Source organism: Staurois parvus, unplaced genomic scaffold (assembly GCF_062004578.1).
Source record: "Staurois parvus isolate SC_StPar_1 unplaced genomic scaffold, SC_StPar_1.0 ptg000596l, whole genome shotgun sequence".
NCBI classification, from domain to species: Eukaryota; Metazoa; Chordata; class Amphibia; order Anura; family Ranidae; genus Staurois; species Staurois parvus.
The window spans coordinates 1,670,743-1,693,961 of record NW_028318392.1 but is presented as its reverse complement, the minus strand read 5'-3'; the positions used below and the strand labels follow the sequence as shown (position 1 = coordinate 1,693,961).

Here is a 23,219-nt window from a genome sequence, read left to right as displayed (position 1 = left end):
CCTAAATTAATCTGTGCAATAAACAGGATAGCCATTACCAAAGTGGTTTGATGACATGGGTTATCTCACCATCAGTCTATTGTGTCCCCATTTTAGCAGTTAATCCATATAAAGTCCAAATGCAATCTCCTTCAGATTTTGTGGGCTTATTCCCCCCACCCAACTGTCTGTTCCAAAAAGTATCCACAGATCCTGTCAATTTTTCAAATTAAAGTTGTCTACGGGTAATTTGTGACTGTAGCAGAAATGTCTTGCCAATTAATTATACAGGAGAAAAGGGTGGTTAGCCAGATTGGATTTACTCAGCTGATTTCGAATGATCACTAGAGAAAAGATTATCACCATGGGTATCAACACATTGAACAGACATTTCTTTGCAAGTGGTACAAATGCTCAAATCTATGTACTAGATACAATGGTATGCAGTCAGATTCTGCCATTAAATGTCAACTGTAACTTTGTGAAGCCTCCGACACCCAGTCTGAGAGAGGTATATAGACTGAAAGGCCATGGAAGTGCTTGGTGGGTGCTCTGCTTTAAAGGCCAGCTCTGGGCAATCAAAAACAATCCTTTGCAGTCAGGCTATGCCTGCAGTGCAAGGATTAATTACCCTAGGGAAACAAAACAAATGCTATTAACCCAATCAACTGCTCCTTCCAGCAGTTACACCGGTTACCTCAACAACCTCTCCCCCATGCTTCAGTGGTCTAGTATCCTGATGTCAAGACCAAAGCAGGGGGGTCCATAGCCCTGCACTGGATGTGATGAAGCCAAGGGACAGTCCACTGGCAGAGTGTGCAGAAGTGAGGGGATCAGGTAAATAAAACAGTTTCTCCTCTCCCCTAGAAGAAATGAGCCATTATTCCTTGCAGTGTGGGTGCAGCCCCACTGCAAGAGATAACTTATTTAGTTGCTCGAAGTTGAGCTTTAACGGCTAATTAGACATACTTGGACTTACGGCTTCAGTAACAGCTCTACATCTGCAGGATGTCCACCACAGTTGGAAACTAGAACAGGAAAACGGGAACTCTCTAATAATATTTTCCAGACTACTTTTTTACCTGAATGATATCTAACAATGTTAGATGCAAAGCTTTCCAGTTTTTACTTGGATAACTAAAAAGAAACACTGCTTTACAAATTATAAAGGCAGACTGTACCTTCTTCCAGACAAACTGTCAAATGAATGCAAATCCAAAATCTCTGATAAATCCACTCTATAAAACAAAAAGATATCTCATCAGTAATGGGAACTACCCACAAAGTTATGACGTATGAAACAACTCCTACAAAGTTATTTTATCTCTTATCAGAATCCTCCAATTGGCAATAAACATCTACCTTTTTACAACTGATACAACTGATGTCATTTTATCTCATCATGTCTGTATATGTTAATCTGAGAAATGTCTCAATTTTGGCTTCATATTTTCTATTGTTTAAGGTGCTAAAAGCATGCAGCTTTAAGTAATGAACTGATACGCAGAAAGAACTGCTGACAAATATCAGATGCTGTGTCGTACATAAAGCAATACATTAAAAAAAAAAAAAAAACTTAGGGTTTTGTATGTTTTGAGTGCAAGTCTGAATGCAGTGTGAAAACTGGAAAATATCAGATATGACAGACAAGTTTTGTGAACAGTATTCAACTATATTACTTCTTTACAAATGCTGTATTCATATATGTATTTTTTTTTTTTTTTACTACACACAGAGGGGAATTTACTAAGACTTGAGCAGCCAGAATCTGAAGCAGCTGTGAAGGGCACCCAATCAGCTTCTAGCTTTTGTTTTATTATAATTTATTATTATACAGGATTTATATAGTGCTAACAGTTTGCGCAGAGCTTTACAAAATGAAGGTAGACATTACAGTTACAAAAAAATTTGGTACAAGAGGAAACAAGAGGACCTTTCTCATTTGAGCTTACAATCTAGGAGTGTTTTGAAAGCTTAACTAAATAAGCTGAAGATAGAAGCAGATTGGTTGCCATGCACAGCTGCTCCAGATTCTGGCTGCTCAAGTCTTAGTAAATTCCCCTCTGTGTGTAATAAAAAAAAAAAAAAAAACACATATATGAATACAGCATTTGTAAAGAAGTAATATGGTTGAATGCTGTTCACAAAACTTGTCTGTCATATCTGATATTTTCCAGTTTTCACACTGCATTCAGACTTGAACTGGCTGCTCCAGTTTTAATAAATTCCCTTTATAGTAATTTTCTTCTTTTGCACATAATGTTATTTTCTTAGTTACATAATGAAGTCTAATGCACAGACAGACTGTCAATGCAGTGCCACCTAGTGGGCATATACAATGCTGCAATTTCATGGTCCTTTTTTTGGAAAATACTTTTGTAACCACACTCACAATTTTGTAAAACACCTTCTTACCCACTTTTTGTTTAGTTTTTTTAAGTGTCAGTATATATGTATATATGTGTGCTCATATATTAGTATTAAATTTATTTCACAAAATATTACAACATGCTTGTGAATGAAAACCAATATTCTAATCACACAAAACTAAATAAACATAGGAATGCGCTAATAATTTAAACAACCAATTAAAGTGTCCATAAATCAATATGTGGAAGTCCAAACACCATAAACATATCCCAAAATCATCATGTGAAAATCATAACACTGTGATAAATCCACCACCAAATAAATTGGATAAACTCACCAGAACTATATGCCGATCAAATTATAGACCAGCATAAGCGCTATTGCTCTGGGAGCGATGAATGTAGCAATTTCCAGGCTCTTTAGTGCAATGCTCTGCAGTGGTAAGCAACTTTCCAGGTAATGAGACGCAACACTCTGTAGTATAGGCAAATTCCAGGCTTAAGAAGAAATACTCTGCAACCAATCTTTCATAGATGAGTAATTTCCATATATCACCATATCTCCTTAAATATTGGGACCACACTCAGGGACAGAGAAAAGGCATGATGGTGCAGCATGTTTTAAAACAATACTCGTTTAATAAATATTCATAACACTCACAAGTAAGGTGTCCAGACCGACACCAGCATCAATAGCACAGACAATGGACAATGAACAGACAATGAACGCGCTCCGCTGCACCATCATGCCTTTTCTTTGTCCCTCACTGTGGTCCCAATATTCACAGAGATATGGTGATATATGGAAATTACTCATCTATTAAAGATTGGCTGCAGAGTATTTCTTCTTAAGCCTGGAATTTGCCTATACTACAGAGTGTTGCGTCTCATTACCTGGAAAGTTCCTTACCACTGCAGAGCATTGCACTAAAAAGAGCCTGGAAATTGCTACATTCATCGCTCCCAGAGCAATAGCGCTTATGCTGGTCTATAATTTGATCGGCATATACAGTAGCTCTGGTGAGTTTATTCAGTTTATTTGGTGGTGGATTGATCACGGTGTTATGATTTTCACATGATGATTTTGGGATATGTTTATGGTGTTTTGACTTCCACATATTGATTTATGGACACTTTATTTGGTTGTTTTATTTAAATTATTAGCACATTCCTATGTTTGTTTATTTAGTTTCATGCCAAAAATATTTTTTGGGTTTGGAGTTGCTGCTATATATATATTATTTGTAGTTAAAGGTGTGGCGCTTTTCTAATATTACTCTATTCTAATCACACAGTATTCTTACATATTGTCTATCAAACACTCAACTAGTTCAACATTAAACAGGAGAAGATATATATTTTTTGTTTTTGTTCTTTTCAAGACCTAATAATTATGCAGAATTCCTTAATATGGTAGCTCAGTGAGAAATAACAATGGTGTAAAGAGTAGAAGACCATAACAACTTGACAAATCTCAGTCTACTGGACTCGGAAAGCGCAACTACTACTACTACTACTACTACTACTACTACTACTACTACTACTGGACAGGATGGAAACTATGTGGATAGCTTTATTAGCACTCCTGGGCTCTCAGGTGCAGTAAAAGAAGTACAATGTATTTCTAGTGAGTAAAAATTCTGAGTTATTATTAGTGTTTACCTTTATCGTTACTTTTTTTTTTTTTATGTGCTAAAAGTCCATCTTTCTGACCACATTTAATGTAACCTGAAACATGTTTTTTTTTTAATTATAATATATAAACTCAAGAACAAACATATTTTTTGCAGCTTATCAGTCCTTAGATGTGGTGACTGCATTAGTTTCCATTTCTGTTCAGCACAAGAACGTTTTTCTAGCAAGTACAGCAAAAATACAAGTCTATATAGCCAGAAAAGAGAATGCAATCACCACATCTTAGGACTGCTAAGTTGCTAGTGTATTTCATTTTTAGGTTAAGATATGCTTTAAGTGGTTCCCTAACACCCTATAGCAGAATTACTGCTATAGGGTGGAAAGGCTGCGCAAAATCACACGCACACACTATATATATATATATATATATATATACACACACACACACACACACACACACACACACACATATACATATACAAACACATACATACACACACACACACACACACGTGATTTTGCATTTCCGGGCAGGGGGCGGCACCCGGCAATTGCCGAGTATCGTATAGACAACACAGGTCTCTTCTCCTGCCAGCAGTAAAATGCTGCACAGCAGAGAAATACACAGGAGTACTTTTCCCAAGTAAAACACACACAGCACACTTAGTAAAAAAAAAAAAGCACACAGTCAACCCTTTGATCGCCCCAGATGTTAACCCCTTCCTGCCCAGTGTCATAAGTACAGTGTCAGTGCTTTTTATTAGCACTGATCACTGTATTGGTGTCACTTGGGATGTCAGTGGCAGTTAGTCAGTTCTCCCCCAGTATCAGAATGCCTGCCGCAGTCCTGCTATAAGTCACTGATCACCACCCTTACTAGTATTAAAAAAAAATAGAATTCCAGTCTATATTCCGCCATTTGTAGACGCTATAACTTTCACGTAAACCAATTCATTTACATGTACTGGGATTTTTTTTTTCATGTAGCAGAATACATTTTGTCCTAAATTTATGAAGAAATTTAATTTCTTAAACTTTTTTTACTGGATATGTTTTATAGCAAAAAGTCAAAAATATTGTTTTTTTTGTTTATAGCGCAAAAAATAGAAGACGAACAGGTAATCAAATACCACCGAAAGAAAGCTCTATTTGTGGGGAAAAAAAGGACATACATTTCATTTTGTACAGCGTTACATGACCGCTCACTTGTCAGTTAAAGTAAGGCAGAGCCATAGTGCAAAAAATGGCCTGGTCAGTAAGGGGGGTAAATCCTCTGGAGGGCAAGTGGTTAAATTGATTCTAAAGGTAAAATGTGTTTACCTTAATGCATTTCCTGCATTAAAAAAAAGAAAGAAAAAAAAAAAAACACTTACTGATCCCACCTCCATGCCCATCCCCAAAACACCTACCTGAGTCTCCTCTCGATCCAGCGCTGTGCCCGTGTTCAGTGCTGCTCCCACTTCCTCTTCTCACAGACTACACTGATAGCAGCAGGAGTCATTAGCTCCTACTGCTGTCGGTCAAATCCTGTGAGGAGAGCGGGGACTGCTGTGTGCAAGTATGAACACACGGGATTCTGCCCGCATGAGTGCCCCCCACAGCACATGGCTTGCTATGGGGGTACTCAGAGAAATGAAGGAACAGACAGTGCCAGCGGGGGATGAAAAGGAGAAGATAAGACACTGCTCTGAAATATCCTTGCACAGAGCAGGTAAGTATAACATCTCTTACTTTAAAAATGTGTTTAGTACCACTTTAATATTGTATATTCTGAAGTTTCGCTGCCAGTATTGCTTACTATTTAAACTGCAGTTTGTCTAATTAGAAAATTGCTTTTCACACAGCTTGCACATCTAAAATGCAAGAAGGATTCTATTGACACAGTACCATAATGAAACAGCAAGTACATTGATTTCAGGTTATACAAAAGTCTCTAAAACAGCACAGAAGTGGGCCATGTAAAGTGACATGACAGCTAGTCTAGAAACTGACACAAACTCAAGAAAGCCTCACCAAGGAGGGTTCTGATTTACTGGTCAGTGGTAATTATTGACCATAAATATGCAGCATTCCCAGAAATAAGGTCTATAAAATAAAGTACCAGTCTGAAACAAATCTCTCAAATTATGTAACATAAGGTGAGTAATGCATCCACAATAACAGTAGTTTTAAACTGGCAAAAAGCAGAAAATCCTGGCAGGGAATGATATCAATAATCTGATTATAGCACTGTGGCCAACATTATTAAAGGTAAGTTGCTTTCACACCAATTGGCATAATAAAGGAATACATAATAAAATATAAGCTCTTTTAGGCAGATCTATGCTGCCAATTTTGAATGTGCACTTACTGAGAAATGCACTTATTCTTCTCATCAAAAATTAATTCAATGAGTTTACAGTTCAAGCATAGTACAAACCTTGATCTTTGAGTTTCCAAAATTTTCACAAGTCCATTTATTGACCTATAAAATGGAGACAGATATGGAAATTAGATCAGATTATATATTTAACAGAGTTGAGAAATTAGTGATCACTGGTCTGATGCTTGAAAAAGATACACAGAATCTTACTTTACTGAAGTCAGGAGATCTGATGGGCACAATGGCTTGGCATCTCTGTTCTTTTTATGTTCAAGCAGCTTTTGTGTACTAGGTGTACAAAACATCTACATCTGGGGCATCCATAATGTAAATGCTATAGGTTGCAGTTTCATGCATGGGGTACATGTAGCTAGCCATAGTCATGAGATGACAATCAAAAGATCAAACCAACAAATAAAAGTCCTTTCAGATAAGCATTCTGGTCGAAACCATCTGTCAGTTTTTCAGGCAGATCTGAATGAAAGCTCAAAGCTGGTCTATGAGAAGACTGATGTAAACAAAACATGAATTTATTTACATTCAACTACCTCAGAATCCATCTAGTCCTTTCCTCAGATTAAATTTTTTATTGAAAGATACACAGGGCAGCCCAGATCACACAATTATCTCAAATATATTCCACAATTTACAAACCCAACTAGGTGGCGCTGGAAGCTTAGGCCTGTGCTCCCCAGCCTATCTACCTCTTGGTGTGGTTACACCCTAGATCAACGAGCAATTCTATGTCCAGTGTAATATTTTACCCAACAACTCGAGATGCCAGTCTCAGACTTACCGCCTACAACAAACCTTACACTTTCTCCAGTTTGTGTGTAGCCTCACTCCAGATGGAATGACGCATACCACCTTTGAAAATAGATGTTACCGCGGGGAACATCAGAAGGGCTTACAAGGTGGATTCTCGTTGGTACTTAATACCTGAATGACTGCATAAGATGTATCCAGACTCCCCCTGCCCTGTGTTTCAATGGTTGCGGTCAAGTGGGCACAGCATTCCAAACGTGGTGGTCCCGTAGCAGTTAGACTATTTTGGATTAGGGTCCACTCACTCATACTCTAACAATGGTGAATGTGATCAAGGACCCCAAAATGGTCCTACTTAATAAACCAGTGAAGGGGACCCTTTGACATATGAAGAGCCTAATTTATATTCTGTTCCTGGCGTGCAAAATAGCAATTGCTACTGCCTGGAAGAAGTCGGCGGTGGCTTTGGCGGTGATAAAGCGCAAGCTTACCTGGCTAACTATATAGTCAGTATACTTCGTGACACTACAATAAGGTTTGACAGGGGCGGGAATCCTTGGTTACAATTCTTACAAACTCCTACATAAAGAGTGTTCAAACGATGACCTGAGGGGTGGACAACCTATCTCTTGCCTTTGTTCTTTTTCTCTTTCTTCCTTTTCTTGCCTTTCTTCCTTCAATCTCTTTCTTATCTCCCTCTTTCCCCTTTCCTTCTAGAAGCATGGCTTCTACCAGAGGCCCAGCTCACAGTATTTATTTACTCAGTTTGTTTTGCCTTGTTGATAATCTTTCTTAGTACTTTTTGATCACCAACCAGTTGGTTTTCAGGTCTATTGTTTTAATTTTTATGTACCCATTGTATATAGCCCGTGAGGCAATACTGCCCCTCCTTTTACAGTTGGATACCTCAAACTGGGCCACTTGCTGGCTGAAGCCCTTAATACGGTTTTCTGTTTTTTGGTAGTGTATGTAAAGTTCTAATAAATATTATGGCAAAAAAAAAAAAAGAAGATACACAGGGTGATGCCTGTCGGCTTATATCCATCTGCCCATGGACTCTTACAAGATGTAGAAAAAACTGAAAGGACACGGATCTCACAAAAGGGAAATCGCCAGGAATTGGCTTACAGATTATCGGCTGATCACTACAGACGCTACTCTTTGGAAGGGACCCCAAGTGTCCTATAAACATATAAAATACTACACTTACAACCAAACATGCCTGTTGATGCACCTTTCATTGTGGCCTTATCGCTGAGACATGAAGAAAGAAAAGCAACTGTCTGGGAAAGTACTTTCAAAAATGTATCCCTCCACCACCACACAATAGATGAGTTGGGGATGGAGCTTTCTGCAGAAGTTGTCAATAAAATATTTTTTCTCCAGATGTATACAGCACCCCCTGTAATGACCTGAATGTGAATAACTCAACACCAAGCTCCCTATATGGGTCACTAATGTATTTATACATGGTGATCATATCCCTACTTAATTGCATCTTTTCGAGAATAAATTCAGTTCAGTAAATCATTTCTCATAGCAGAGCTCCACCATGCCTCTTATTAGTTTGGTTGCCCTTCTCTGCACTTTTAGTTCACCCAATATCCTTTTTGTGAACTGGTGCCAAAAACTGAACTGCATATTCCAGATGAGGTGTTTATCATTTGTACAAGGTTAAAATGATATCTCTCTCTCTGGAGTCTATACCTCTTAATACAAGAAAGTATTTTGCTCCCTTTGGAAACAGCAGCTTGGCATTGCATGTTATTAAGTCTGAGATCTACCTGAACACCCAGATCCTTCTCAACCAATTACTCCCCCGGCTGTTCTCTTCCTGGAATGTATAGTGCGTGCATATTTTTAGCCCCCAAGTGCATAACTTTATATTTCTCAACAATAAATCTCATTTGCCACATAGTTGTCCTAATAAATAGTGCATTGAGGTTGGCTTGTAAGTTGGAGACATCCTGTATGGACATTCCACTGGATAGCTTGGTGTCATCTGAAAACAATGAAATGGCACTTTTGACCCCAAACTCAATGGGCTCTATTCACGAAGCAGTACCTACCGCTTTAAGAAATATGGTAAAATACCGCTTCACAGTTTTCAAACAATTTTTTGGTATTCACTAAAAAAATCTCCTTCTAGAATACCACATGCAGTATTTTTCCAAAATGTGCAGGTATTTATCTTCGACAACAATTGTTTACCCTTCTTCTACAATGTTGTCTTTTTTATTGATGGAAGAAGGGTATGTATATATGTGCGTATATATAACTCATACTTTAAGTAAATCAACTCCAATGATTTCCATATACAGGTTTTTTATGCATTACTGTTGAGAGAACCGATCCAAAAAGGCAAGGACTACTCAAAATTGGCTTTTTTACATTTCTTAAATACCGCATGCCGGGACCACTACTTAATTATCGCATGCTTTTAATTATTTCCTTCTGTGAATTGACTTTAACCCCTTTTCTATGCAGTATTTACCAAGCGTTTTGCAGGAAATACCACAAAACGGCATTTTTGTGGCATTTCCAATGTTGACAATTTTAGGATCACATGTGATACTTAAATGTGATCTGCTTTAGTGACTGGAGCCCAATATAATTTATAAATATGTTAAAAAGTGTTAAAAAGTAGGGTTTCCAATACTGAACCTTGGCGTATACCATTAATAACCTTAGACCATTCAGAACAGAAATAATTAAAAACAGTACTGTCTGAATACAGTCTTTTAGCCAGTTTTCTATCACTTACAAACTGAATTTTCTATGCCTATACAGTTGTGACCAAAATTATTCAACCCCCAATGCTGTAAAGGGGTTTAGGGACTATAGTGTACATTTGGAATTGTATTCAGAATCAAATCCTACAAGGACGTTGTAACTACCCAAATGCAACTAAAATGACATCAATTGTTTATGTAATACAGTAGTAAATGGTTCTTATGTGGTTTCTTCATTGCCACAATTATTCAACCCCTTAAAGACTACCACTCTGAAGAACAGAGGTTCATACAGGTGCTTTCCATCAGGTATTGAAAACACCTGTGGATGTCACCGAGCAGCAATCAAGCATAATAAGCACCAATTAGGCAGCTTTAAAATGACTGTGATACTCAGCTCCTTCTAGACATTTACTGGTGTGGTTACAAACATGGTGAAGGCAAGAGAATGGTCCAGGAAGACAAGAGAAGAGGTGATTTCTCTTCACAGGAAGGGCAATGGCTATAAGAAGATTGCAAAGATGTTAAACATACCAAGAGACACCTTAGGAAGCATCATTCGCAAATTCAAGGCAAAGGGCACTGTTGAAACGCTACCTGGTCGTGGCAGAAAGAAGATGCTGACTTCGACTGCTGTGCGCTACCTGAAGCGTAGAGTGGAGAGAAGTCCCCGTGTGACTGCTGAGGAACTGAGAAAAGATTTGTCAGATGTGGGTACAGAAGTTTCAGCCCAGACAATAAGACGCACACTGCGTAATGAAGGCCTCCGTGCCAGAACTCCCAGGCGTACCCCCTTGCTGTCTCCAAAGAATAAGAAGAGTCGACTGCAGTATGCCAAAAGCCATGTGGACAAACCACAAAAGTTGTGGGATAGTGTTCTGTGGACTGATGAAACAAAATTAGAACTGTTTGGGCCCATGGATCAACGCTATGTTTGGAGGAGGAAGAACAAGGCCTATGATGAAAAGAACACCTTGCCTACTGTGAAGCATGGTGGAGGGTCAATCATGCTTTGGGGCTGTTTTGCTTCTGCAGGTACAGGGAAGCTTCAGCGTGTGCAAGGTACCATGAATTCTCTTCAGTACCAGGAGATATTGGATGGAAACGTGATGCAGTCCGTCACACACCTGAGGCTTGGGAGACGTTGGACCTTTCAACAGGACAATGATCCCAAGCATACCTCCAAGTCCACTAGAGCATGGTTGCAGAGGAAAGGCTGGAACATTTTGGAGTGGCCATCGCAGTCACCAGACTTAAATCCGATTGAGAACCTCTGGTGGGACTTAAAGAAAGCAGTTGCAGTGCGCAAGCCTAAGAATGTGACTGAACTGGAGGCCTTTGCCCATGAAGAATGGGCGAAGATACCCGTAGATCGCTGCAAGACACTTGTGTCAAGCTATGCTTCACGTTTAAAAGCTGTTATAACTGTAAAAGGATGCTGTACTAAGTACTAAGATTGAATGTCACTTGGGGGTTGAATAAAACTGATAATGCTGTGAGCACAGAAAAGACATTTGTGGTTATTTCATTATAACTGTTATGTTATATTTGTCTGACCTACAAGTGCCTCTTTAATGTAAATGTAAGCAAGATGACTGAATGATCAAAAGCAATGTCAAACTGGCCAAAACACTCAATTTCAGTGGGGGTTGAATAATTTTGGTCACAACTGTAGACTTTAAATTTACAGATAGCCTAAACATCACCCCACAAGCTCTGAAACCAAGACAGTTCAATTACCCATATACTGGTCACAGTGTCTGAAGTCAAGTTCTGGCTTACCTTCTTTCACCTCCTCATTATTCATCCATCACTTTTGGGCATGATGGAGCAAGCCCAATCATGACTTCAGCACCTGAACCAAAATGAACTGCAGCTTTCAGAAATCTCAGTGTGCTTACTGAACCTACCTGTAGGTATCCTTAAGTGCCTGCATTTCATATGCTCTGGCAGTTTAATATGTGGAAACACAGGGAACACTTGAAAAAAGCAACGAGTACAAAGCGAATACATTTACCTGACAACTGAATGTACTGCATCCAGGTCTTCAACAGAGACTAAATCAATTTTGTTGATGAGTATCACATCAGCTAGTGCTACCTGTCTGCTGGATGAAAATGGTTTTATTAAGCAGCAGTGGGCACAAATGTAGCAGACATGCAATATTTGGACACATTTCACACAAGACATTACCCTGTTATACTGAAAATGTCTTTTTTCATATTGAATATATTGCCAGGTTTTAAAAAGTTATCACACCAGTCTCAAACAAGACAGCAACAAGCAGAAAAAAATGTCATCTTAAATATATCATACCATTCTATGGAAACATGCAGCCAACAACAGAATGCACAAGAAGGACAATATGTAACAATAAACAACACTTTACCTGGCAGCTTCATTAATAAGGTCCTCGGGTTTTTCCTCTGTTAGATGCTAAACAAAACAAAAACCCTAATGACCATCAAAACTATCAGATTACATAGGTTTAAAGTTCCAACAAAGAAAATAACAGTTGAAAGTGTAACGCTATTTTGATTGTTAAAGGTCTCAGAAAAATTGGATTCAACTCTGCTTCAACTCCATAGACAGAATAGAGGATTCTCCTGCTTTTGCAGCGCTGGCCTTACTATCACCATAAAATACATTTTGTATTTCTAGGAACGTTTGAAATCCAAGTAAGCTGGCATATGTTCCACTGACATGTATAAATATGAAAAAGTGTGCATAATCATTACAACTAAGGCAACTGGGAAGAGATCATACAGAGTTCCCTTCGGTAATCACTCTCACTAAACAATGGCATTATCGAGAACTTTCCTGTAATGGCAGTTGTGAGGAGTTTGCAGACCACTATGTACAAGACGTAGACCCAGTGCAATCAGTAATCAGAATTTGATAACAGAACTGGTTAGACACATCCCTCTCTTCCTCTGCAATACAAGCACATTTACAATAAGGGCTGTGACTCATTTCTGGCGGCATAGAGCATTGGAGTGGACAGCATTCAATTATGCCCTCAAGTGCTCATTCAAAAACTCAGTCATCATTCATAACATGCAGGGAGTGCAGGAATATAAAGATATACAAAATGCATAAACCTTCAGCTTGCTGAAAGGACCCCTTAAGTTAAGCTGTCATTTTATTGAAAAACAAAAAAAATTCTTTAAAAATGTGAAGTGTGGAAAAAACAGCTATACTGACCTCCCTGCTGCAGCATTGATCTAATGCTGCAGCTGTCCCCTACTGGCTATAACACCAAGAACTAAGTGATCATATGACCGCTGATCACTCAGTTCTCAGATGAGAGTGGTGACTGTCAGTCTCTACTTTTCGCTCTACCCCTCCATCGCACACTGAAGCACCAGGCAAGGGAAGGGATGGCAGAAGATGGTTCAGCCTCTCAGTAGTGCACTGAAAGGCTGAGCCAGCTGTTTGTTTGGCATCTGGGTGGATCCCGACAGGTTTGTCGGGATATTTCCAGAGCATGGAGCAGATCTGTGACAGCAGCCAACAGTGGACTTTAGCCAGCTGTCCGCTGATTCTGGGTCACAGAAGCGCACAGGTAAGATTCATCCATACTTCTCTTTTAAGTAACTTTGAAAAAAGTAATTACGTACAATAGTTGTGTTTTTTTTTTAAAGTTAAACTACAATACCACTTTACACAATTACTTTACTTTTTAAAAACAAATACTATAAGTATCTTTAAAAAACAAAACAAAAAAAACACTACAAGCTGACTACATCAAACAGCAAAGTATGGTCAAAATTTCAAAAAGTTATTTTAATAGCACTATCCAAGATTCTTATGTTATTTATTTTATCCGCTGCTACAAAGCTGCTCTGTGTGAATGGTTACGTAAAAATTCAATGAAGTAAAAAAAAAAAAAAAAATGTATATGTATACAGTATGTTAAGAACAGATATTTCAAGACAAATGAGAAGACAACGGTCATGTCATTCTGTCCAATTATTCTTCCACAAAAATAAAAAATCTGATTTCTGGGTGACAATCCCATTAGCGTGATGGGCCCTGATATCAATTACCACTTCAGTTTCAATTTAGCAGTGTGGTCACAGAGCAGCATTGCTTTCAGCGACCTATGCTGATCCAAGTCTGTGAAGCATGACACTCTTTAAATTGCTGCCTTTTGTTCTACTGTCACTGTTGTATTAGCCAGAAACAAACCCAGCAATATTCAGCTATTGAGGTCAAGGCTTGCAGGCGAGGGAATTGAACAAGCAAGCAAATCTACTGCAGGGAAGTGAAAAGTTACTTCTGTCTATCACAGAAAGGCTTTCAAGACAACTACTATGATGACAGGATTTCAATTTGGTGCTGATGGATCATTATGGAATCTGAAAGATTTTAGCAGCCGACAAAGATGTTCAACTTTTGAAACTTATTTGCCATTTATATTGTTTTTCAGTATGTCATTATTTACCAAACAGCCATAAAAATCATTTTGTTTTCCATGTAATAGAAATGACAAAGAAAATGTATTTAAAAACAGTTAAGATCTAAATGAAGGAGGCATGAGGAAATATGGGAAAAGAGACAAAAATGCAGAGGGTAATTAAGAAAAAATACATTTCTTTTAAGCAAAGGGTTTTGAATTACGGTACATTTTTAATAAAGATAATGTTCCATGAATTTTTTTTTTAAAACCGAATACTACTTTTAATGTAGGTAGCGTGTTTGGTTCATCTTGCAGAAGTTTAAATTCATAGTCCCTGTCCCCAATGGGGAAATTCCCCTCACATCCTGTCCCATTACCACAAGAAATTGAGAAGTGACTCCCCAACGGAGACAGACAGCAATAAAAAAAAGTTTATGATATTGTCTTGGAACAATGATTTTATTTTTTATATCCTTAGACAAGAAAATGAAACAAACCTAAACAAAACCACACTTTTTTTTAGCAGTTAATTTAAAAATATACAGTCTTACTGCAAATAAAAATTGTGCATTTTAATGGTTAAAGTGATTGTAAACCCTCACCTTGTAAAACAACCCATTCATTTTAAAATATAAATAAAAGGCAGTGTGTTCTCCTGCTTAGGGTGGTCAGTTTTTAATAGGAAAGCAAAGGGACTGGCAGGAACATCAGGGATTTCACACAAAGGAGGTAATACAAAGAGAACAGGATACTTTTTCATACAAGTACATAGTACAGCAGGCACATAGGAATATGAAATGCTTGTTTTACATATTCTTAAATAGCAAAAAAACACAGAGGAAAATAGTTGAAGGGAAAAGGAGAAAAAGGGAGATAATTAGGGCTGATTGGAGTAAACCAAGGGTTAACTAAGGGATTAAAAAGAGGAACTTTTTTATTTTTTTTACTTGTCAGATTGATTTAAATGACATCAACTGCAGAATGAAGTTCATTCCTTTGATCTGCAGATGAATGAACAGAATGATAGAAAAGTAACATTATGTTACTTTGTATCTTTCGATTACATCTCTAAGGGTTGTTAGGCCCCTTTCAGACCAGGTGGACTCCATTCTGATCAGCAAGGGATCCATCAACAGATCCCCTGTTGATCGAAGCAGAGCAGGTGGATGGCACATCCGTGTCTGCTCAGTTTATATGGAGCAGGCAGGGACAGAGCCTACTCTGCTCTAAGGGAAGTCGGTTGTAAACGAACTCTGCTGTCCATTTACACCCAACTACCCTCTGATCCGATCCATTTAAAAAGAAGGGGACAGATCCCCTTCCAGTTTTTTGTTTTAGCGAACCAGATTGGACCTGGATGTACACAAGTTAATTTTCACCCACCCGTCCATAGGGGTGAATGGACCATCCGATCAGGTCTGCCTGAAAAACTGACAGGCGGACCTGATCGGACCTCCTGTGTGAAAGTGGCCTTATTGATAAACACTGAGTCAGACTGATTTTTGACAGCTGCAGAGAGCTGTGCTGAGTACACAGCAATCCTGATTGACTAATCAGAGCCGAGAAGGTCTGTGTACTGGGAGAGGGGGTCCCAGCAGCAGGGCAGAGAGACTGGATGTGCTACACATGTCCTGTGTACAGTGATGAAGTTTTTTTGGGGCATGTTTAGCACGCCCAAAGTCTGGAACTAGTTAAATAGTACATTATTATTTTTCAAAAAGCATAAATAAGAACTTTGGTAAGGTGCTCAATAAGGCTAGTCACCTCAAGCAAGGAGTTCAATAAACCTGGATGGCCAGTGGAAAAACAAACAATATCTGTTTTAACTCAAAATGGAGAAACATCCACGTCCATGCTGATCTGGAAAAGGATCTACTTTTAGTTTAAGATGAAAAACACACACTTAATTTTGAGTATGCACCTTCCTGGGATTTTCAAGATTTGAGTACAGTATAAAATCAGCTACTACAGGAAACACCTCATGCAACATACCTGCAATGCATACTTGGCATCAATTACTGATACAATGCCTACAAATAGCACAGACAGAAGAAACAAAACCCTATATTAGCAAGAAAATTATGTAGCTTAAACAGCAAATAAGCATTATAAAAAGGAAGGTCTTCTACATAAATACCATTTTTCCATTGGAGGCCCACAAAGAAAATACTCCCTGTATGCTTCTCAACATTTAATTTTCAGTTTTGACTGGAGTATGAATGCCCACTTAATGGGTTTTAAGCATGACCCAGTCTTTGCTAATGCAATACTGAACAGTACCTGCTTCACCCTACTGGGCCTCACACAAAAGTGTTTGGTGGTTCTAGTCAGCATGTAAAGCATAACAGAAATGACTTTGAAATACAAAACACAAGTACAGAGATGTAAGACAATGCTTGCAGGCAAATATAACTCATAATAGGGTGCCTACTAGTACTAGGTTAGGTCACTCCTATGACACATTCCAGAAATACCAATATTAGGCCTGTGGTTCATCAAGGAAAGCATGCTTTAAACAAGAATTCCAGGTACTGCCATGTTTACATAATTATATTGCTCCAGCTCGGACTAATGTAACTATGCATATACCATACCTGTGGGATTCCTCTAGAAGCTGGAAATCACTATTAGGCTCAGTTAATGCAGTGATCTCCACTACCTTCCAGGTCCCATGACGAACAGCTGCTCGGCTGCATTCTGAACACAGGGGGTTCACCACTCAGAAAGGTCGCAATTCAGAGATTGCTTTGCATTTTCTAAGTGAATGCAAAGCATTCTCTGGTTGTTTGAGGTGGAGAGGCTGGGTGGCAACATCACACTCTCCACCTTGTCTAAGCAGAGAACGCACTGGATTCATGAGAAAATACAAAATATTCTACAAATGGTGTCATTGCATAGCAGCTGACCTCCTGTGTTCACAATGAAGCAGGGTAGCCATTCAGCATGGAACCTGGAAGCTAGTGGAGATCACTGTAGTAGGGGTGCCTACTGCAGTGCTTTCCAGCTTCTAGAGCAGGGGTGTCAAACTGGCAGCCCTCCAGCTATTGTGAAACTACAAGTCACATCATGCCTCTGCCCTTGGGGGTCATGCTTGTAACGGTCAATCTTGCAATGCCTCATGGGACTTGTAGTTTGGCAACAGCTGGAGGGCCGCCAGTTTGACACCCGTGTTCTAGCAGGATCCCACGTGTATAGTATCTGCATAGTTAAATTGATCCAAGCTGTACCAATGTAATTATGTAAAAATATCCATACCTGGGCTGAATGAGAAAAATCTACATGTGTATGGCTAACCTAATGCGGTGTTTTTCTCCCAATGACCACCAAAGTAATAAGGGGTTCTTTTCCCAATGACCAGATTTTCTTTTTTCGCAGTGACCATCAAAGAATGGGGTTCTTCTCAAGTAAAAAGGCAGAGAAAGACTGGTGTAGAGTGATGAGACACTCACACTTTCTCCCTGGACTGTCCTATAATACTCTTCCTTCTGTCCCAAAATGTTTTGTAAACTTTTTTGTGCATAACATGGGAGTATGCAGTTTGTTTCGACTTATATTAGCTTTTACCCTAATTCCTTCCAGCCCAGGCTAATTCTGGCATTTTTTTACAACTCATGATTTTTTCCAAAACCTTACATTACTTAGAACACCCAAACATTATACATTTCCCGAAAGCAGAGGCCCTGGAGAATAAAAGTGGTTGTTGCAATTTTTAAGCTGCACAATAGTAAGTGTAGCCATTTATCAAAATGCAAATTTCCAGAAATAAATACATTTCAATGCACTTTAGTGCACACAAGCACAATATAAATACTCAATTTTTTTTTTTTTTTAAATATAAAAGATGATGCTGCACCCCATACATAGATACCAAGTATGTCAAGTATTAAAATATTTCACACCCATGAAAAGGCAACAAACTATGTTACCTATAAATCTCCATAAATGACATTTTAAAAGCTTTTACAGCTTACCAGTTTACAGTTAAACGTGAGCTCTGGGGCTAGAATTATTACTCTAAGGTTCACAACAATTTTAATTTCTTATATATATATTTTTTAATTCAACTTTATTGCTATCACAAAGGATGAACAACATCCCTTTTGATAGCATGGGCAGAGAGAGGTACTCTTTATTGGGAGATCTGGGGTCTATTAGGCTCCTGATTTCTCCTCTGGCTTCCAACACAGCCGATCAAATAGAGATCAATTTGACTGGCTGCCTGTCTGGCCAGAAAAGGCCAGTAAACAAAAAATTGAAACTGGAATTGACGTAATACACATGGCTTCCAGTTTCATTGCTCACTCAAGAAGAGGAATAACGGATGTTCGCTCCTGTCCTCTGTCTGCAGCTGGTCCGACCAAATGTAGCGGTCCCGGTGGAACTGGAGAGCCCAGTAATTGTGGCAGGCAGCAGCAGGAGAGGGGCTCTATCGCATCCAGAAAAAGATCAGGTGGCTGTAGAGCTGCTCAGACTTCTTTTGAATGAAAGTCCATCGCTGGCTGCGAATTTTGATACCAAGATCATGGCTGCACAGCTGTTCCTGAGGATGTATGGGTGCACCCTAGGTAGGGGAAGTGGCTAAAGTACATGAATCTTGTTAGGAATTTAGCCTGTCATTGTTGACCTTCTACAAAATGTCAATGCTCTGCTAGCATCTATATCAAAGAACTGAAAAAAGTAAGCACCAAATTAATGAATAAGCTCACCCTTTAGAAAATGTTACATCCATATTTAGTCTGTTCACTCTATCTCTGAAAGCCCGTAGGGAGGTATGGGCAGAAAGTTGGAGAGAGGGAATGCAAGAGCCTGACACTGCACTCTCAATCCATTAATCGTTGGTGCAATCTAGGGAAAAATAATAAATGCAAATTTTTTGAACTGCAAAAAATACGGCCATTTATTTTTTTCCTAAAAAGGTGAACTTAGCCTTCAAAATCAAGGAAATTCAGAATTCCGTATCTCCCTAGTTCCCAGTCAGCAACTCAGTACGTATTAAAGCCAATGCATCAGTATGATGAAACAGCTAACTAGCTATAATTTAAAGAAACTGAGCAAGAGCAGCCTAAAAACATCTCTCATGATGTTTACTAGTGAACCATTAGCAACTGATATAGAGAGTTTCAATAAAGCAATCTAGCCCTTCACAGTACAGTATATTCAATTTACATGAATTCATACACCATTTCCAATCTGTGCTTACCATCCAGGTATATATCACTTCCCAGTTCAGCATCAACCCAAAACATAGAGGCCACAGCACCTTAAAATAAACCAGAAAATGTTAAAGCATTATAAACCTCTGCATTTCAATGTGTGCTTCTTAGCAGCAAGGGTCAGAAAAATCTGCAATTCACAATGTAATATGCTGAATATCATGACTACAGTTCTTTAAAATGTAAACTGGAAACTTAAAATCTACAGGTCTATCCAGATACTTATAGAATACTATTCACATAAAACCGAATTTGACACAAACCAACCTCAAATTCAGATGTCTATGACATAGAATAAAACAATTTAACATTCCAGTGGATGTTTCACTAAACAGCCCAATCTGTTCTGGTGTGAAGTCATTAAGGGAGCATTTACACTTGCAAATGCACCTGCTCTGAAATTAGATGTGAGAACCCCAGCAGGGGTTCCCCAATTAGCTGTGCCACTGATTCCAATCTCTGCAAGCTGTCAATTATACCTACACCAAATACAAGCAAGGAATCTTTAAATAAGAGGACCCAAATAAGCAGCATTTCCCTAAACAACCATCTATTAAGGTTACAGAAGAAGCTTTAATTCTCTTTTATCTGTTCCCTTTAAGTTGGACTCCTACTGCTAATATATTGTAGATAGCAAGTCACTCACATTATATTGATTGTCATCAATGAAAAAAAGCTTCGTAGACCTCAGTTTTGAAAATCACCAGACATTAGTGTGAAAATACGCATCACATTGTTCCATTTAAAAGTGAATTCGAAGTGTTTTAGCACTAAAGTACTAAAAACATATATATTTTTTAAATAAAGTAATATTTCAGTAGAATTTCATATTTACCACTTGAAGCCAGCAGGTGGAGAATTACACAAATTGTATGCTCTGTGAATTATATTCTCTACAACTGTGCGAACAACAAATCTAAATGTGTCAGAGGAGGGAAACTATTTCCCCCTCTCTCTCTGCTAGCATAATTCACAATATCTTTACTATTGGTATAACATTGTCTCAGAGCACAGAGGCAGTGCTGGACTTTTTTCTTAGAAAGCCAAACATAATTTTAAAGCAAAGTTGAATGCCTGTAAAAAAGTGGATTGGCAAAATTATTTTCTAACAAAATATAAAAAAGTGCTACTCAGCAACAAAACAAAACTTTTAAACTTAATATACATGGTTTACTTTTAATAATGTTTTTGTTAGCCCAACAAACACTTCTGTCATAGTTCCACTGAAATCAAGAATTGCTGTATTCAAAACACAGCATTTTACATTACGAAAACAGATAACCTGATACAAAACATCTGAGCCTTAGGCACAATTTAATAAAGCTTTCATTTCCAAGCTCTGATTGACAGCTGTCTCTTCCAGATTCCTGTAAATAATAAAAGCGGGCCTTATGTTTTTAAATAACCTGCATTAGCATGTCACTTTACAGCAGCATCACATAGAAAGAAACAATGACAGCACAGAGATCTATTACACTTTCTGAAAAGCATCACAGACATGTGCATGGCAGAGCTGTCCAAACAGATGAGCAACAGTGGTAACAAGGCTCACTGAGGCATCAGGAGCTGTCTACTGACATGATCTGATTTGGTTCTCGGAGCATCACTTTATGTCAACATTGTAATACTTGCCAGCAGCTCAAGGTGCTTAACCATGCACAGTATAGGAAAGGCCACAGGATCTGATGGCTTCTTGATACAAATTGATTTCTTTCCCAAAAAGCTTAATCGTTTTCCAATTTGGCTTAGATGGGGTTTGCAGGTAACAGGGGCTGAATCAATGTCTTATCCTTTAAAGAAGATTACTTTAGCATGACAATTATTTGGCTAGGAAGCCATGTGTGTCAGGTTGATGAATGCGAAATAACTGAAGTGTCAATATAAATTGTTTCCGTGTGACAAAGTGACTACCTGCTGCTCACTTTTAAGAAAAACACCACTAAAAGTACAATTAAAAGTACATTTAAACCCAATCACTAAAATCTCAAATATGCTATGACCACATGTTAATGTAGCTTTAATGCTGTAGTTTTTTCTCAATATTTTTACTTTGCAGCTTTCATTAAAAAGTACCTTGTGATGGACAACATTCTTCTACAAAGTGTGCAACTGCATTTTTACCCAGTTACTTGCACCCACAATGCAGACTAAAAACAACTATGTACATATACACATTGCGTAGGCATGGTTCATAGTTGTTACTATCAAAAATTCAGTCTAGAGCAGAGGTGCAGTCTACACTGTAGCAAAAGCATGTACGGCAGAGTGGTCGCAGGAGATTAGCAGCAATAAAATGAAAAAAAAAAACCACAAAAAAAACTAACTGTTCTCCAACAGTTGTAAGATGTCTGCTCTTTAAAGTTCTACTCCAGCCACATTGTTTTTGTGGTTTGGAAGGGTTAGAACAGGTCTACATTTTTATACTTTGTGTCCCCATTTGCAATATTTCTTATCAATTCCTATGTGATAGGTGTAGCACCAAGTGGGAAGTGAAAGGAAATTTGAAACAGGGACAAAACAGCATTTAAAACTTGACATATGCGCTAAATCTTACTCTCTCTAGCAAATACATTTAAAAAAAACAAAAAAACAAAACAAAAAACAAACACAACACTTATAGTTAGCGCTGGGCATTAACCGCAGAAAATCATCTGAAGCATATGCAGTTTTCTCTTCTGACTGGTAAATTGTTTATAGTACACACTCAAAATGAAATGTGTCCTGAGAATAAAAAGAATACAAATCAATCAAATATTCAGCTATAAAGATCCTCAAGCTAAGGTTACAGCCCTTCATCACTTTCTTTTTCTCCAACATCTGATGCACCAGACTTAGCCTACGTTAACACATATGCGGGTTGGGGGCGCACAGGCAAAACACACTGCTCTTTTGCAAACATGGGGGTGCCATCAAAGGAGAAGTAGCACCAAAGCTCTTTGGTCCTACTTCTCCTGGGGACCTAAGGAGAAGAACTCCTGCATGGAGGGTGTCATTAAAGGTAAAGTAAGGCCAAAACTCATTGGCCCTACTTCTTTTGGGAATCGCAGAAGTACTCCTGTGACTTGTTTTCAGACAACAGCAGGTTAAAGCCCACTGTCAGCTGATGTCACAGAGCTGGTCCAGACTCTAGAGAGATCCCAACTTTAATGTCGGGATCCACCCAGATGCCTGGACCAGCAGCTGGCTCATCCTCTCAGCAAGCCACTGAGAGCCCAAGCCAGCCACTCCCATCCCCTCCACAGCCCGGTGCTCTGGTGAGTGCTGGAGGGGCACAGCAGAGAGCTGGTGACTGACAGTCACCGGCTCCCTGCTCACGCAATACCAAGAACTAAGCAATCAGCAGTCTTTGATCGCTCAGTTCTTGGTCTTAGAAGCAGCAGGGTACAGATGCAACAGCAGACTGATGCTGTACCCACCTAGATGATTATAGATTTTTTTTCCCTTGTTATTCCAGAACTTCTCCCGTGTATCGTAAAACACAGCTTGTTTTCAGGACTATTCGGTTCCATACAGCCACTTTTTTAAAAAGGGGTCAGGGTTTTTTCTTTAAAATTTAAATGAATGGGCTGCTGTGCCCATGCAAACATGAGACACACCACTAGAGATGGAAAGGCCTAGGAAAAAAAAAAAAACAAAAAACAAAAAAAAAAACACAAACAACAAAAAACAGAAAAACTGGGAAAGAAAAATTAAAAAAAAAAAAAAAAAAAAAAAAAGTGTAGAATATGTTTTTTATAATTTACAGTGATAAATAATATAGCT

General features: G+C 38.6%; 1 protein-coding gene across 5 annotated transcripts in view; it reads right to left on the bottom strand.

Annotated features, from left to right (window-relative positions):
- Positions 1-23,219, bottom strand: part of ZNG1A (Zn regulated GTPase metalloprotein activator 1A) — an 87,410-nt gene that overhangs the window by 21,987 nt on the left and 42,204 nt on the right. For 3 of the 5 annotated variants that reach the window (XM_089692588.1, XM_089692591.1, XM_089692592.1), the window contains 6 exons: positions 19,445-19,504; positions 16,237-16,274; positions 12,232-12,278; positions 11,860-11,949; positions 6,403-6,447; positions 1,161-1,217 (listed from right to left, as the gene is read on the bottom strand). In XM_089692588.1, the coding sequence (XP_089548714.1) occupies positions 1,161-1,217; positions 6,403-6,447; positions 11,860-11,949; positions 12,232-12,278; positions 16,237-16,274; positions 19,445-19,504 (337 nt within the window). The remainder of the gene's footprint in view (positions 1-1,160; positions 1,218-6,402; positions 6,448-11,859; positions 11,950-12,231; positions 12,279-16,236; positions 16,275-19,444; positions 19,505-23,219) is intronic. The other 2 variants (XM_089692589.1, XM_089692593.1) reach the window with 1 other exon arrangement.